This window comes from Pituophis catenifer, unplaced genomic scaffold (assembly GCF_029215685.1).
Source record: "Pituophis catenifer annectens isolate HBS135680 unplaced genomic scaffold, rPitCat1.0.hap2 SCAF_8, whole genome shotgun sequence".
NCBI lineage: Eukaryota > Metazoa > Chordata > Lepidosauria > Squamata > Colubridae > Pituophis > Pituophis catenifer.
Genome location: NW_027256888.1, coordinates 34473505 through 34486801, shown reverse-complemented (window position 1 = coordinate 34486801; position 13297 = coordinate 34473505). Strand labels below are relative to the sequence as shown.

Below are 13297 nucleotides of genomic sequence, written 5' to 3'. Positions count from 1 at the left end.
TGGCCATGGATAAAGAACAAAATTAAGAAATGTTTATAAATAAAATAAAGAATATCAGAGGAAAAATTCTTTTCATCTTTACCCTCTGTCAAAACTGTGAAACTATCAAACAATGCCAAAAAACAAAAAGAAAAAAAAAGAGTCTTGCATAACTAAAGTCTAAACATAATTTTGAACAATTTTGTCAGCATAGCTGATTTTATTTGCTTGCAAATCTGCTTTCAAGTGGCGAAACAAAGCATACTTTCAAAATTCTGATGTCACAGCACATGGCATCCATTTTTTACATTGAATTTTTTTAAAAAAATATTATAGTGAAAGTTCCCATGGTGTCTATTCTAATCTGAAATGCTAAACAAGCAGTTATAACTGCCAGTCATCATGAGACAAAGATAAAATTAAATTAACTGGGTCAGCAAATACTATTTTAATTAATTGAAATAATTATGCATACTTCAGTCAACTTTTATAAATATTAACCTTAACTCTTGATGCTACATGTGAATATGTTTAAAAGATAGAGAATGCTTGTTCATATTTGTTAAATAACTGGAACATATCATGCTTAATGAAACAATAATGAAGAGTGATAACCCTGGAAAAAAGGTAATACAAAGCAAGATTTATGTTGATCTTATCTGACAATGTTACAATACTAGAAAAAATAACAGTGATTTTAGTATTACTTCTTTTTAGTGCTATGAGATAAATATATAAGGAACTATATGCAATAATAACTCACTTGTTGTTTTGACTCCAGTCACAGCCAAAAACTGCAGCTGGGTGTTTGTACTTATGGAGAATTTTGCCATCAATTGTCCGAATAATGCTGAATTACAACATGAAAAAACATATCGGACATCAGTTGGGTTTTTATCAGAATATGCAACTAAAGTTACTGCAATAAATGTTTAATTTTAACAATTTTTAGAAATATATAACAAAAGAAGTCTATTCTATCAACCACATGAAACAAACCAAACAATCCTTTGATGCATTATATGTGTGAATACATACAAATCATTCCTCTGGAGTAGTATTTAAATTACTGATACATCTGTATCATTGTTTTTTTCAAAGTAACATGCAATTCTACATCATGATCTTTTTATTAATCAGCATTTCATCAGAAAATATAGCCAGATTTTTTAAAAAGCTGACAAGGAGATTTAGCAATGGAACTCTAGTTTATCCCAAAGTGAGCACTATTTTATGAAATTATGTCTATACAATAAACTTCATAAAAGATGCAGGAGATATAAAATGTTGATTTAGAATCAGAGTCCCAGGTTAATGTTCAGCCAAGGAAGCTTACTGGGTCAACTTGGCCCATTCATTTTCTTTCAATTCTACTTATCTGAAGGCATGCAAGGGCTGGAATTCTATGCCTCATATTTTTTTTCACAATACCCGCCTATTAATAGAGAAAATACCATTATTTTGCAGTCTTGTAAAAATAGAATTCAAAATTACATTCATTATCACTATTATAAGACTATTACTACTGATCTCTAGGTTCTCAATGCAATTTAATGCCAAAACTAAAGGTAGGCTTGGCCTTAAAGCCCTCTGCTGCTTGGCACAAGAATACTTGCAAGATTATCTTCTCCAATCAGTTTTGATATATCTGATCAGTGAAAAAAAAGCTTGCGATAACCTACTTCCATGAAGTGAAGCAAGTAGTTTTCCTGTTGGTACAGTTGCTTTTGGAAAAATCTTTCCTCAGAAATTTGATCAGCCCCCATCGTATTGCCTTTTCATAAGGTAAAAAACTAATTATTTTAGCAGTATTATATCTGTACTGACATTTGGTAAACCACCAAGATTGCAGTAGGTATAAGTCTAATAAAATAAACATACAAATAAACTCTTTAACATCATATGCATATTTGGAAGAAAAACTTGACGTTCCTGGATATGAAATGCCTTGTCAATTTATTATTTCCTAAAATGCCATACAATTAGGTATAATCAAGAATTATGTGGCAAATAAAATTGGTTTCAAATGAGACTTACCAGAATCCATCACCACTGCAGGTTGCTATCCTTTTGGAATCTTTATGACTCCATGCAATGCAGAAGATTCCATTCTTCCCATGCTTCAAAAAAAGATGTAAAATGTCTATCAATAGGAAATAGTTCACTCCTTTTTGTCTTATTTATCCATGTATCTATGAACATTCCCCCTTGTGTTTATTACCATATTGACTTTGATATGCTGACATGTCTTTCTCATTTCTCACCAGCTGTGTTTGACAGAAAATTTGGGAAAATCCTTTCTCTCTAGATTCTATTCTTGTGGTAAAGGAGTAGTAGTAGAAGAAAAGACACATGTTTTACTTTACTGTTCATTCAATAAAATGCACTGTTATATTTTGTAATCCTCTCCTTAATTAAATGTGTAGGTTTGTAGAGATTTATTTACACTTGTTAGCTCACTAGTATGGTTCTGTTTCTTTAAATGTGGCCAAATGTTGTCTTATTGTCTATAAAATCAATTACACTGGCATTTTAGACATTTATGTTTATTATTTTATTACCCATTTTATAATATTTGCATCATCTTAATCTAGTATGTTCTAACGTTTATGTTTTCTAAACAGAATACTAGTCATTGAATGGAATGAAGGACTGAGTGAATGACTAACTAGTGGGGTGAAAATTCTTAAAAGGGAGCATTTCCAAGCACATTTATTTAACAGTTCTTTTTAAAATGTGGAAACAGTTCCATTTTTTTTCAGGGAAGCACATCTGCCTTGGAAGCTGTTTCCAGTTATACAGGCATGCAAACACACGCGTAGCTGTTTCAATATGAGAAGGAAAAAATAATGAAGCATATCAGTTGTGCATGAGAAGGCATGAGAGGACTGCTACAAGCAACATCTGAAGCTACCACATGGACTTGGAAAAAGAGCTGACTTCTTTAATTACTGAAACAATATGCTTTATTTGAGTGCCGATATAGTCCAGGGGTGGGTTTCACTTACCCTTACTACCGGTTCGCTCTCATGCGCAGAGCGTATTTGATGACGTCCGGGTGGGCAGGCAGAGCCTCCCGCCGCCGCCACCACTGGTTCACTCGAACAGGGGCGAAACGGTAGCAACCCACCACTGATATAGTCTAAAGCACTTATTCTGAAAGTTGTACATAGCCTTATGAATAATAATAGAACAAAATTATATATACAGATCCCAAATTGTTATAATTATGGGATATTCTTACATGCTCATTTATTAAATTTCTTAATAAAATAGTTTTAAAGCACATAATTGCCTATCAAAACTTGGAATTTGTATGTCAGGTGACATACAGTATATAATACTATCAAATTCTTAAATTAATATTTAAAATACAATTACTGATTAAATACGATCGTATTTTATTCTGAGCTGCAATGGTGGGCTTTAAAATACATATCCAGGCTTTCCAATTTGAGACCCAGAAATCAATATGGCTATCTGAAACTGCAAAGATTTGACACTTTACTATCTACTGAATGAAGTACGTAATTATAGATACTGTCATTTAGGAAGCATCTTAAGAGATACAAGATGCTCTTTAAGAAAAAAGGTAGGAAACTTACTCAATGAAATTCAAATTAAATTATATCTAATTTTTACCATTAGACTTTCTCTCATAGACTCTAGCTATGAGTGTAATCAACTCTGGGGTATATAAAGTGCTGTTACAAGTAGAATTACACACTAGATGCCCCATCACTGAAGAATTCTGCAATTGATATTGATATGGAAGTTCAAATAGCTTGAACTGAGGCAATTTCTTACAGAACTTTTTATATTCTAGTAACAAAATATAAAGTGAATATGTGTAAGTATGTAAGCAATATACAGTAAATACCCACTTTTTGTCTATAATTTCAAAAATTCTAAATATAAATATGGATACTTAATAATGCTTCTTGCAGATACTTGGAGATACAAGCAGCAACTAATGGCACACAATTAAGTCTTTATAATGTATGCAGATGTTTTACTCTGACATAAGATAAAGGAAGTTAATGTCTTTTTAACTACAAACATACATGTTAAAAATCTTCTTGGATAGATTCTGGAAGTATACAGTAACTGCAAATTATTCCAATGAGAAATGAGGGAGAGACATATTGGAAGACCATTATGGATATATAGATGGCAACTTTTGATTGAATTAAAAGGACTACAACAAATAGAAGAAATGGAAGTTCGCAGTCTTCTATTGTCCTTTTGATCTGAGAACTTCAGTTCTACTGAGCCTGCCTAACATTTCTCTAAAATTGTTGACATTGACTGCTCTGACATCTAGTGCAAATGTACAAGTATATTATGCTCTTTCACAATCTATACTAGTCTGAATCCCAAGATGATACTGTCACTTCTCAAATTTTCCAATGCTGTGATGTTAGTTTAGTTTCCCTACTGAGTAGGATATAATCCATGAGACTTAGGTATCTCTTTGTCTTGCCTGAAAAATGAAATAATCAGCAAATTTAGGGCAAATTGAAAACTTGGTTGAGCTAGCTAAGGTAATTGAAGTGCTGACTTTCTTGAAAGTTCTATAATGGCTGGTTTGGAGAGAAGTGATGACAGGCAGGGATCATTATTTATAATTTAGTATATTAATCTCTAACATTACTCTAAAAATAATATTTTTTTCTTTCCTTTTCTGTGTACTTCTATTGACTTGCTCTAGACTGAATCATTATACTCATCACATTCTTTTCCCCCAGAAACCTCCAAAATTTTCTTTTAATGTGGTTAAAGAGTTAAAAGTTTTTGATAAGACTTAGACTACACACTATCTTTTTAAACTCCTCCTAACTGGCTTACTTCCATCCCTAGTGACACTTCTTGGAGTATTTTCTCTCTATAAAAATTCCCTGTGTCTTATTTAAGAATACCCTATTTTAAGAAAACTGGCATATGGACAGTTTTGCTTCTGATTCTTTACTTTACTCTTTCAGAATGGAAATTAAGTTTTATCTGGCCAACAAATACTACCACCATGTTTTTTGGGGAGAGAATGGAGTAGCTGCCCTGCTTAGCTCCTCTTTGTTCATTTAATGAGCTCACTGGCTGCCTTACAGATAGTCCTCAACTTACAACTATTTGTTTAACAACCATTTGAAGTTATAATGGCACTGAAAAAAGTGACTTACTTATGACCAGTCTCACACTTACAAGTGTTGCAGCGTCTCCAGTCACATGATCAAAATTCAGGCACTTGGTACCTGGCATGTACTTCTGATGGGTTGCAACATCCTGAGTCATATGATCACCATTTGCAACTTCTCAGGGGTTTATTATAAGCAAAGTTGATAGGGGAAGCCAGATTCAGTTAATGACTATGTGATTCACTTAACAACCACAGTAAAGAAAGGTCGTAAAATCAGATGTGACTCACTTAATGACCACAATAAAAGATCTGATCCAAATTGTAGTTGTAAGCCAAAGACTACCTGTATATGCATCCTGAAGTTACTGAATTAATCCACAGCAAACAATGCTCCTATCACATGCAATGAGCAATCAGTAGTAGTTATGAAACAGCCAGCAGTAGCAATTAATCAATTGCTTTTTCATCTTCTTGTGAATTACACTTTTTTCTTTGTCCTCTTTCTTGTCAGTTGAACTCCTTTGCCAAACTGCACTCCCTGGTTATTTGTTCAGTGGCCTGAAAGAGTCAGGAAACCTTTGCTTTCAGAAGGTTTCTTTGAACTACAAGCTTTCAAAGAATTCCCCTCTTTGAACTACAAATTACTTCTCAGCATCATCTAAATACTGTACCAATTTGTTAATCAGACCAGACAAGTTTTACACAGAAAAAAATACTATTGGAATCCTTTTAATTTCACTTTAACAATTACGTTAATAACCAACCCTTATATTAGCCTGCCAGGGAAGCCTTAGAAAAACTGCCAATCAAAAGTCATTCCATTTACACTCAGCAAACTAAAAATAAAATAGAACAGTAAAATAGAGCTAAGTAGAAATTAATATCCAGTGTAGCTATTATGGAATCTTTTAACTAGCCCAAAAGATGTGCCAAAATAAAATAGACTTAACTCCCTAGAAAAAAAAAAACTTTCTGAATACCAGTAAATAATTAGATTAGGCCAATAGCACTAGCAATAGTACTTATATACCACTTCACAGTGTTTTACAGCCTTCTCTAAGCGGTTTACCGAGTCAGCATATTGCCCCCAAAAATCTGGGTCCCCATTTTACCGACCTCAGAAGAATGGAAGGCAGTCTGCAGAAGTAGCCTGCAGTACTGCATTCAAACCACTACACCACCATAGCTCCTTAAAAGAAATCTTAGAAGTACCAATATAAGTAATGGGTAAAGCTCCAGGATATTTTAATATTCAAGCAAAACACAGTGATACTCAAAACTTCACTAAGATGGCTGCGCTGAGATGGCCACGTCGAGTTATCCTAGACCCCTCTACAAGCTACTTTAGTTCCATTTCTTTTTACAGGAAATGCTTGTCTCCTTTCATAAAAAACATAGTAAAATATTTTGGCTTTTTGGGAGAAATACAGACATCATTCATTCACACTTAGTTAATAGATTATTAGTACACTGTGTATAAATTGACATAACTTTTTTTTGAATAAACATTAGTAAAAACAAGCAAAATAAAGAACTTACCTCACTGAAGCGAGTTATCATTTTGCCCCGTGATACATCCCAGATGAAACCACCATTTCTTGAAGTTGCACCAGCTATACAATTCAAGTCTCCTTTATAGAATAAAGTAATAAAAATACAGAAGATTCATTGTACACACATTTATTCCTTCCTTTCCTATTTCAGTATCTTAGTCAGTAACACTGTGAAAAGTAGACTTTCTTGAATTGAAAGTTTTAAAGAGCACTTCTAACCCTACAAACTCATTCTTCTACCTGACAAAACCTTCCTCTGATTGTTTGTTAGCAAGTTGTGCTCAGTTACAGAAGTGATGGATATACCATTACAAGTTCTGAAGGACAGCTCCTTCTGGAGAAAATATATCCATGTGGTCCCTGACTTGATGCTACATCAGTCTTCAATTCCTCTTTACACTGAACAAAATTTAGGAAGTTGTACTATGTTCAGTTTCAAATGCAAATTTCACATTATTAAAAAAAAAGGTCAAAAAATCCATCTAGTAAGTAGGAAAGGGGAAGAGTATTGTTTTGCCTTTCCAGGTTTACTTAGAACAATAACTTGTTTTCTTAAGCAAGATATATATCTATTAACATTTTTTGAAACTGGTATTCTTTTGCAGTCAAGTTGAATAATTTACCACATCCCCATATTTTGTGATTATCCATGTAATCCATGAGATCTATTATTAATGTCCACAATACATTGCAAACATAGTTAATGGTAAATTCTTACATTAAAAATCCTAAACCTACAAGAACTTTGAAATTCTATACTATACTAAATTGAGTTCTACATTTTCTATGAACTAAATCTGTTAACATAATTATTGTGATTTCTCCTTTTTGCAACATGCTCTGTCAAAAGCATTGTTATGTACAGGTCGTTATAATTTTATTCAATTAGAAAGTAATGACTGAAGAGTTGAACTGGCTGAACTCAATTGTGAATTTTAGCAAAAAGGAATTTAACAGATTGGAATATACTTTCCATAACATGCATAGGTTGAACTGTTGCTAAATATCAACTTTTTCACAAAATCCACTATGAATATCTCAAGTGAATCTCTTGAAGGTCTAACGTTGGGGAATATTGGTAACATTGCCAAGTTAGCAATTGATGCTCTGCACATACATTGTTTTTCTGCAAAATATTAACACAGCTATCCCATGTTTTTTTAAAAAAATCATCTCCCACAACTAATGAGAATTTTCTTTTCAATTGCGTACCAAAAATTTTAAGGTTCAATATTCTCACCTGGAGCCCATGAAAGTGAATATATCACTCCCTCATTGCCAGGGGAGGTACAGATAGCTGTTAAAGTAGTTACATCCCATACTTTTATTGTTCCATCAAATGATGCTGTAGCTAAAAGGTCAGGATTATCAGGTTTGAATTTACAGTCAAAGATGGTTTCAACATGACCCTAGAACAGAAATAAATTCATTAGAACACTTCTTGTACACTTTATATCATAGAATTTATATTCTTTTCTCCTAGTTTTGTCTTTTAAAATAAACGCACCTCAAAGCATAATTCTATTTATTGATTCTCGTATTTCTAGGCTGCCTTTCATCCAGATTATTCCACACAGATACAATCATATGCACAAATGAAGTACTTTACCAGATCCAAATAATATGAAAATTATATGAATAATATAAATTTAAATTTAAAATAAAATTGACACACTTTTAGTTTGAGACTGCAGATTCAATAATCATTCCTTTATTTTAGGGGGATGTCCAGATAGAAATTTGGTCTATTGAAATTCACTAAATGGGCTTTGTGTAAGTTTCACAGTATTATGTATTCATCACAGCAACCACATAAGATCTTTCAATATTCTTGTAGATTATCATTCCATCAATTATGTTAACTTATTGGTAACAAAAGCTGCTAAATTACTGTTTAGTATTTACACTGGACACTATTCTTCCACTATGTTATTTATTATATTTATCAAAATGGGGAAATATATTTCTTCCATTGTTTTTCTTTATGTGCTATATTTACTGGACTATAATTTTGTTACAGTGTTTTACATATGCAAAAATATTTTCTATTAGATAATCCATATCTTCAAGAATGGCTACTATGGAAACATGTAATGGCTATAGCAGAGAGCTACCTAGAATTGCCTATGAATGATTCCCATAGCCATGATTGTAGAAGATGCAAACACTGTAATGGAACTTTGATAGAAACAACAGATGAGGACTGGGATCTTATATTGAGCATACTGTTTTGATAATAATCTCTAGAATAAGATTACATTACTACATAAAATACAGTTGAACTGATCTGAATCTGTTGTTTAGGTAAGAGATCAAACATACCAAATCTCGAAGAAATTCCCATTTCTTAGCTCCCATGTTATAAAGCCCTACTCCACCATCCATAAAACAGCAGACAGCATGTCCAGGAGGAAGTGAAAATGCTTGATTCTGGGTTAGACTTGGAGATGGAATAGCCTCACTTGTAGATGATGTATGATGGTTTTTGGTAGGAGACTGTGAAAAAAACGCTGAATGAAAAGGTAAAATATTATTAGCATAATTTTCCTTTCTTCTCCATTCAATCTGCTGCTAACTATAGATAAAAAATATTCTTGCATAATATATTACAATATTTGCATTAAAATTATTAGAGTTGCAGAGAACTGTTAAATCTGAGGCAGAAAAAAATAAGTCCCAGAATATTGAGAATAGCCATTTAAGAACAGCTAACAGAGAGATCAAAATTTGTGTAGGTATTGACATCCAGAGCTATACCTACCTGGCATTTAAACATTAATTATAATCAACTTGATTCTATGCCAACTTGCCAAGATATTTAGTAATTTAAAACTTTTTCCTTCCCAGTGTTTTTCCTATAGGTGCGGGGTCTTTTTTTCCATTTCAACCCTACATTGATCCATTGATTCTGACAGAAATTGACCAACTGTCTTGTCACCTAAGTCTGACTTCATGACTTCCGTGTTTAGCTAAAACACGGAAGTTATCCCAGTGCTCAGGCTAAAGCAAGTAAGCACCTATATGAAACAGCAATAATATTTATTTATTTATTTATTGCGATTTATATGCCGCCTTTCTCCCTAGGGACTCAAGGCGGCTTACAAAATGACAACTTCAATACAAATCACAATACAATACCAAATTAAAATCAGTAACCCAATTAAAAACGATTTAAAATTATACCAGTGTACCCCCAAACGGATCAGTTTAATTGGCAGAAGAGCCAGGTCTTCAGCTCGCGACGGAAGGAAAGAAGGTCAGGGGCTGTCCTGAGCTCAGTGGGCAATCCATTCCAGAGGGTCATGGCTCCCACAGAGAATGCCCTCCCCCTGGGGGTCATCAGCCGACATTGTTTGGCCGACAGCACCCTGAGGAGGCCGACTCTGTGAGAGCGCACAGGACGATGGGAGAACGGCTGGAGATGGTCCTGCAAGTACCCCGGGCCTAAGCCATGAAGGGCTTTATAGGTGAGCACCAGCACCTTGAAACGTATCCGGAGTACCACCGTAGCCAGTGCAGCTCACGCAGGAGAGGTGTTACACGGGAGTATCTAGACGCCCCCGTAACTACCCGCGCGGCTGCATTTTGGACTAGCTGAAGCCTCCGGACACATCCCAAGGGCAGCCCCATGTAGAGGGTGTTACAGTAGTCCAACCTAGAGGTAAAAAGGGCGTGAGTGACCGTGGCGAGGGCATCCCGGTCTAGGAACGGGCGCAACTGGCACACAAGACGGACCTGTGCGAAGGCCCCCCTGGTTACGGCCGTCAGATGGTCATCTAAAGACAGCCGAGAATCCAGGAGGACACCCAAGTTGCGGACCCTGTCGGAGGGAGGAAGGGTTTCACCTCCGATCATTAAGGATGGAACCTCCAGATCCCGGGATGCCGGCATCCACAGCCACTCAGTCTTGGAAGGGTTGAGTCTAAGCCTGTTCCTCCCCATCCAAACCCGCACCGCTTCCAGGCAGTGGGACATCACGGAAAGGGCATCCCTAGGGTGGTCAGGGGTGGAGATGTAAAGCTGGGTATCATCAGCATATTGATGATACCTCACCCCAAAACCACGGATGATCTCACCCAGCGGTTTCATATAGATATTAAAGAGCAGAGGAGAGAGAACCGAGCCCTGAGGCACCCCACAAGTGAGAGGCCTCTGGGAGGATCCCTGACCCCCCACCCAAACAGACTGCAGACGGCCCGAGAGATAGGAGGAGAACCACTGTAAAACAGTGCCTCCTAACCCTATCCCCCTGAGCCGCTGCAGCAGGATACCATGGTCGATGGTATCGAATGCCGCTGAGAGGTCAAGAAGGACCAGGATGGAGGAGCAACCCCCATCCCTGGCCCGACAGAGATCATTTACTAGGGCGACCAATGCCGTTTCCGTGCTGTGGCCACGCCTGAAACCAGATTGGTAAGGATCCAGGTAGTCAGTTTCCTCCAGGAATTGAGGGAATTGCTGTGCCACCACGGACTCAACAACCTTCGCTAAAAAGCGAAGGTTGGAGACTGGACGGTAGTTGTTAAGTACGTCAGGATCCAGGTTAGGCTTCTTAAGGAGGGGTCGAACCTCCGCCTCTTTAAGCACAGCGGGAAAGACCCCTTCCTTTAGTGAAGCGTTGACAATAGCCTGGATCCAGTCTCCAGTCACCTCCCTGGCTGCCGAAACAAGCCAGGAGGGACAAGGGTCCAGTAAACATGTGGAAGACCCCAGCCTACCCATAATCCTGTCCACGTCATCCAATGAAACAGGCTCAAACTCAACCCAGATGTCTCCACCGAGACTAGGCCCTGTCACCTCAACGGACTCTGTCCAGTCGGAGTCCAACCCGGTCCGAATCTGAGTGATTTTATCTTGCAGAAACTGTGCAAAGTCCTCAGCATGGCCCTGTAAGGGGTCCTCCCTCGCTCCCTGATTAAGGAGGGAGCGGGTCACTCTAAACAGGGCTGCTTGGCGATTTTCTGCAGATGCAATGAGAGTGGCGAAATAGTTACGTTTCGCTACTTCCATTGCCACAAGATAAGACCTAATATGGGTTCTTAGTTGTGTTCGGTCGGACTCGGATCGGGAGGATCTCCAACCACCCTCCAGGCGTCTTTTCCGACGCTTTATTTCCCTGAGCTCCGCGGTAAACCAAGGAGCCGCCCGGGATCTGCATCGGATCAGAGGCCGCAAAGGTGCGATTCGATCCAGGGCCCCCACCGCAGCCTGTTCCCAGGCTGCGACAAGGGTCTCAGATGAATCGTGGGCTAAGGAGGCGGGAAATGACCCAAGCTCCATCAGGAAACTTTCGGGTTCCATCAGGCGCCTGGGGCGGAACCATCTTACTGGTTCCACACCCCTGCGACGGGGGATGGCGGAGGAAAAGTCGAGTCTAAGGAGGGAATGATCGGTCCATGACAGAGGGTCAATAGATAGAGTCCCCTCCCCACAATCATTTATCCACTGTCCAGAGAGAAAAATAAGGTCGAGTGTGTGTCCTCCAATATGAGTTGGGCCCTGTACAATCTGAGTCAGGTCCATGGCCGTCATGGAGGTCATGAACTCCCGCACCAACTCAGATGACTCACCGGCCGATGGCAGATTGAAATCTCCCACAACCAAAAGGTTGGGGAGTTCCACCGTCAATTCGGCTAAGACATCTAGTAGTGTGGGCAGGGCTGAGGTCACGCAGCTGGGGGAGAGGTACGTGATCAACAGCCCAGACTGAATTCCAGGGTCCCATTTCAAAAGGAGGGATTCACACCCGCCAACCTGAGGAACAGTGACCTCCCTAGGCCTAAGACTTTCCTTAATAACTACCGCCACTCCTCCGCCCCTCCCCTGGAGTCGTGGCTGGTGTAGTATCCAGAAACCTGGGGGACACAAATCCATGAGAGGGACACCGCCCTCCGGCCCCAGCCAGGTCTCAGTGATACAAGCCAGGTCCGCGTCCTCCTCGTCTATAAGATCTCGGACGAGGAGTTTCTTGTTCACCACGGACCTGGCATTTAAGTACACCAGTCGGAGTCCAGGGCTCCGCACTCTGTCGCCGTCGGGGGAGCAGGATGAGCTGAGGGGGCAGGAGGGCGCCACCGCTTGAATGAAGCGGCGGCGGCCTCCTAGCCCCCCCCTCTCCCGACCTCTGCGTCTCCCAACTGTCACAAGGATTGGAAGACCCTCTCTCCGCTGAGCCTCTTTGTTCCCTCCTCCTCCCTCCCTCCCCCCACAACCATCCGACGGGCCCAATTGCTGAACCGTAGGAGCTGTCCCCGGCTCAACCCTTACCACCCGCCTCCCGGGTCCCCTTAAAATTTGATTAAAAACATTAATTAAAAAACCCCTCAAACCACGCTTAGAAGCATGCCACCACTCGGGGTTCCAAAACCTGTCCTTGAGGTAGGCCTTCAATAAATTCGAAGGCCATGTCTGCGAGAGGGGGGTATCTCGCAGAGCAAGGAGGGTCGCCGAAGTGTAAGCCATAATAAATATGAGAAGTGGATGGAAAATAGCAACATAGAAGATAATAGAAGATATAGAAGATAACTGATTACTACTTAACTTACAATAGCCAAATGACCATTTTATACTGAATGGGAGAAGACAAAACCATTCCTATGTTTTACAGAGGAACTCAAACAGATATCGGTTG

The 13297-nt window shown here is 38.6% G+C and overlaps 1 protein-coding gene across 1 annotated transcript in view; it reads right to left on the bottom strand.

Moving 5' to 3' along the window:
- The window catches only part of WDR17 (WD repeat domain 17), a 73298-nt gene that overhangs the window by 37107 nt on the left and 22894 nt on the right, over window positions 1-13297 (bottom strand). Inside the window, exons 7-11 of the mRNA XM_070948392.1 lie at window positions 8989-9176; window positions 7907-8075; window positions 6653-6744; window positions 2017-2099; window positions 743-829 (exon numbers count right to left, since the gene is read on the bottom strand). Of these exons, the coding sequence (XP_070804493.1) occupies window positions 743-829; window positions 2017-2099; window positions 6653-6744; window positions 7907-8075; window positions 8989-9176 (619 nt within the window). The remainder of the gene's footprint in view (window positions 1-742; window positions 830-2016; window positions 2100-6652; window positions 6745-7906; window positions 8076-8988; window positions 9177-13297) is intronic.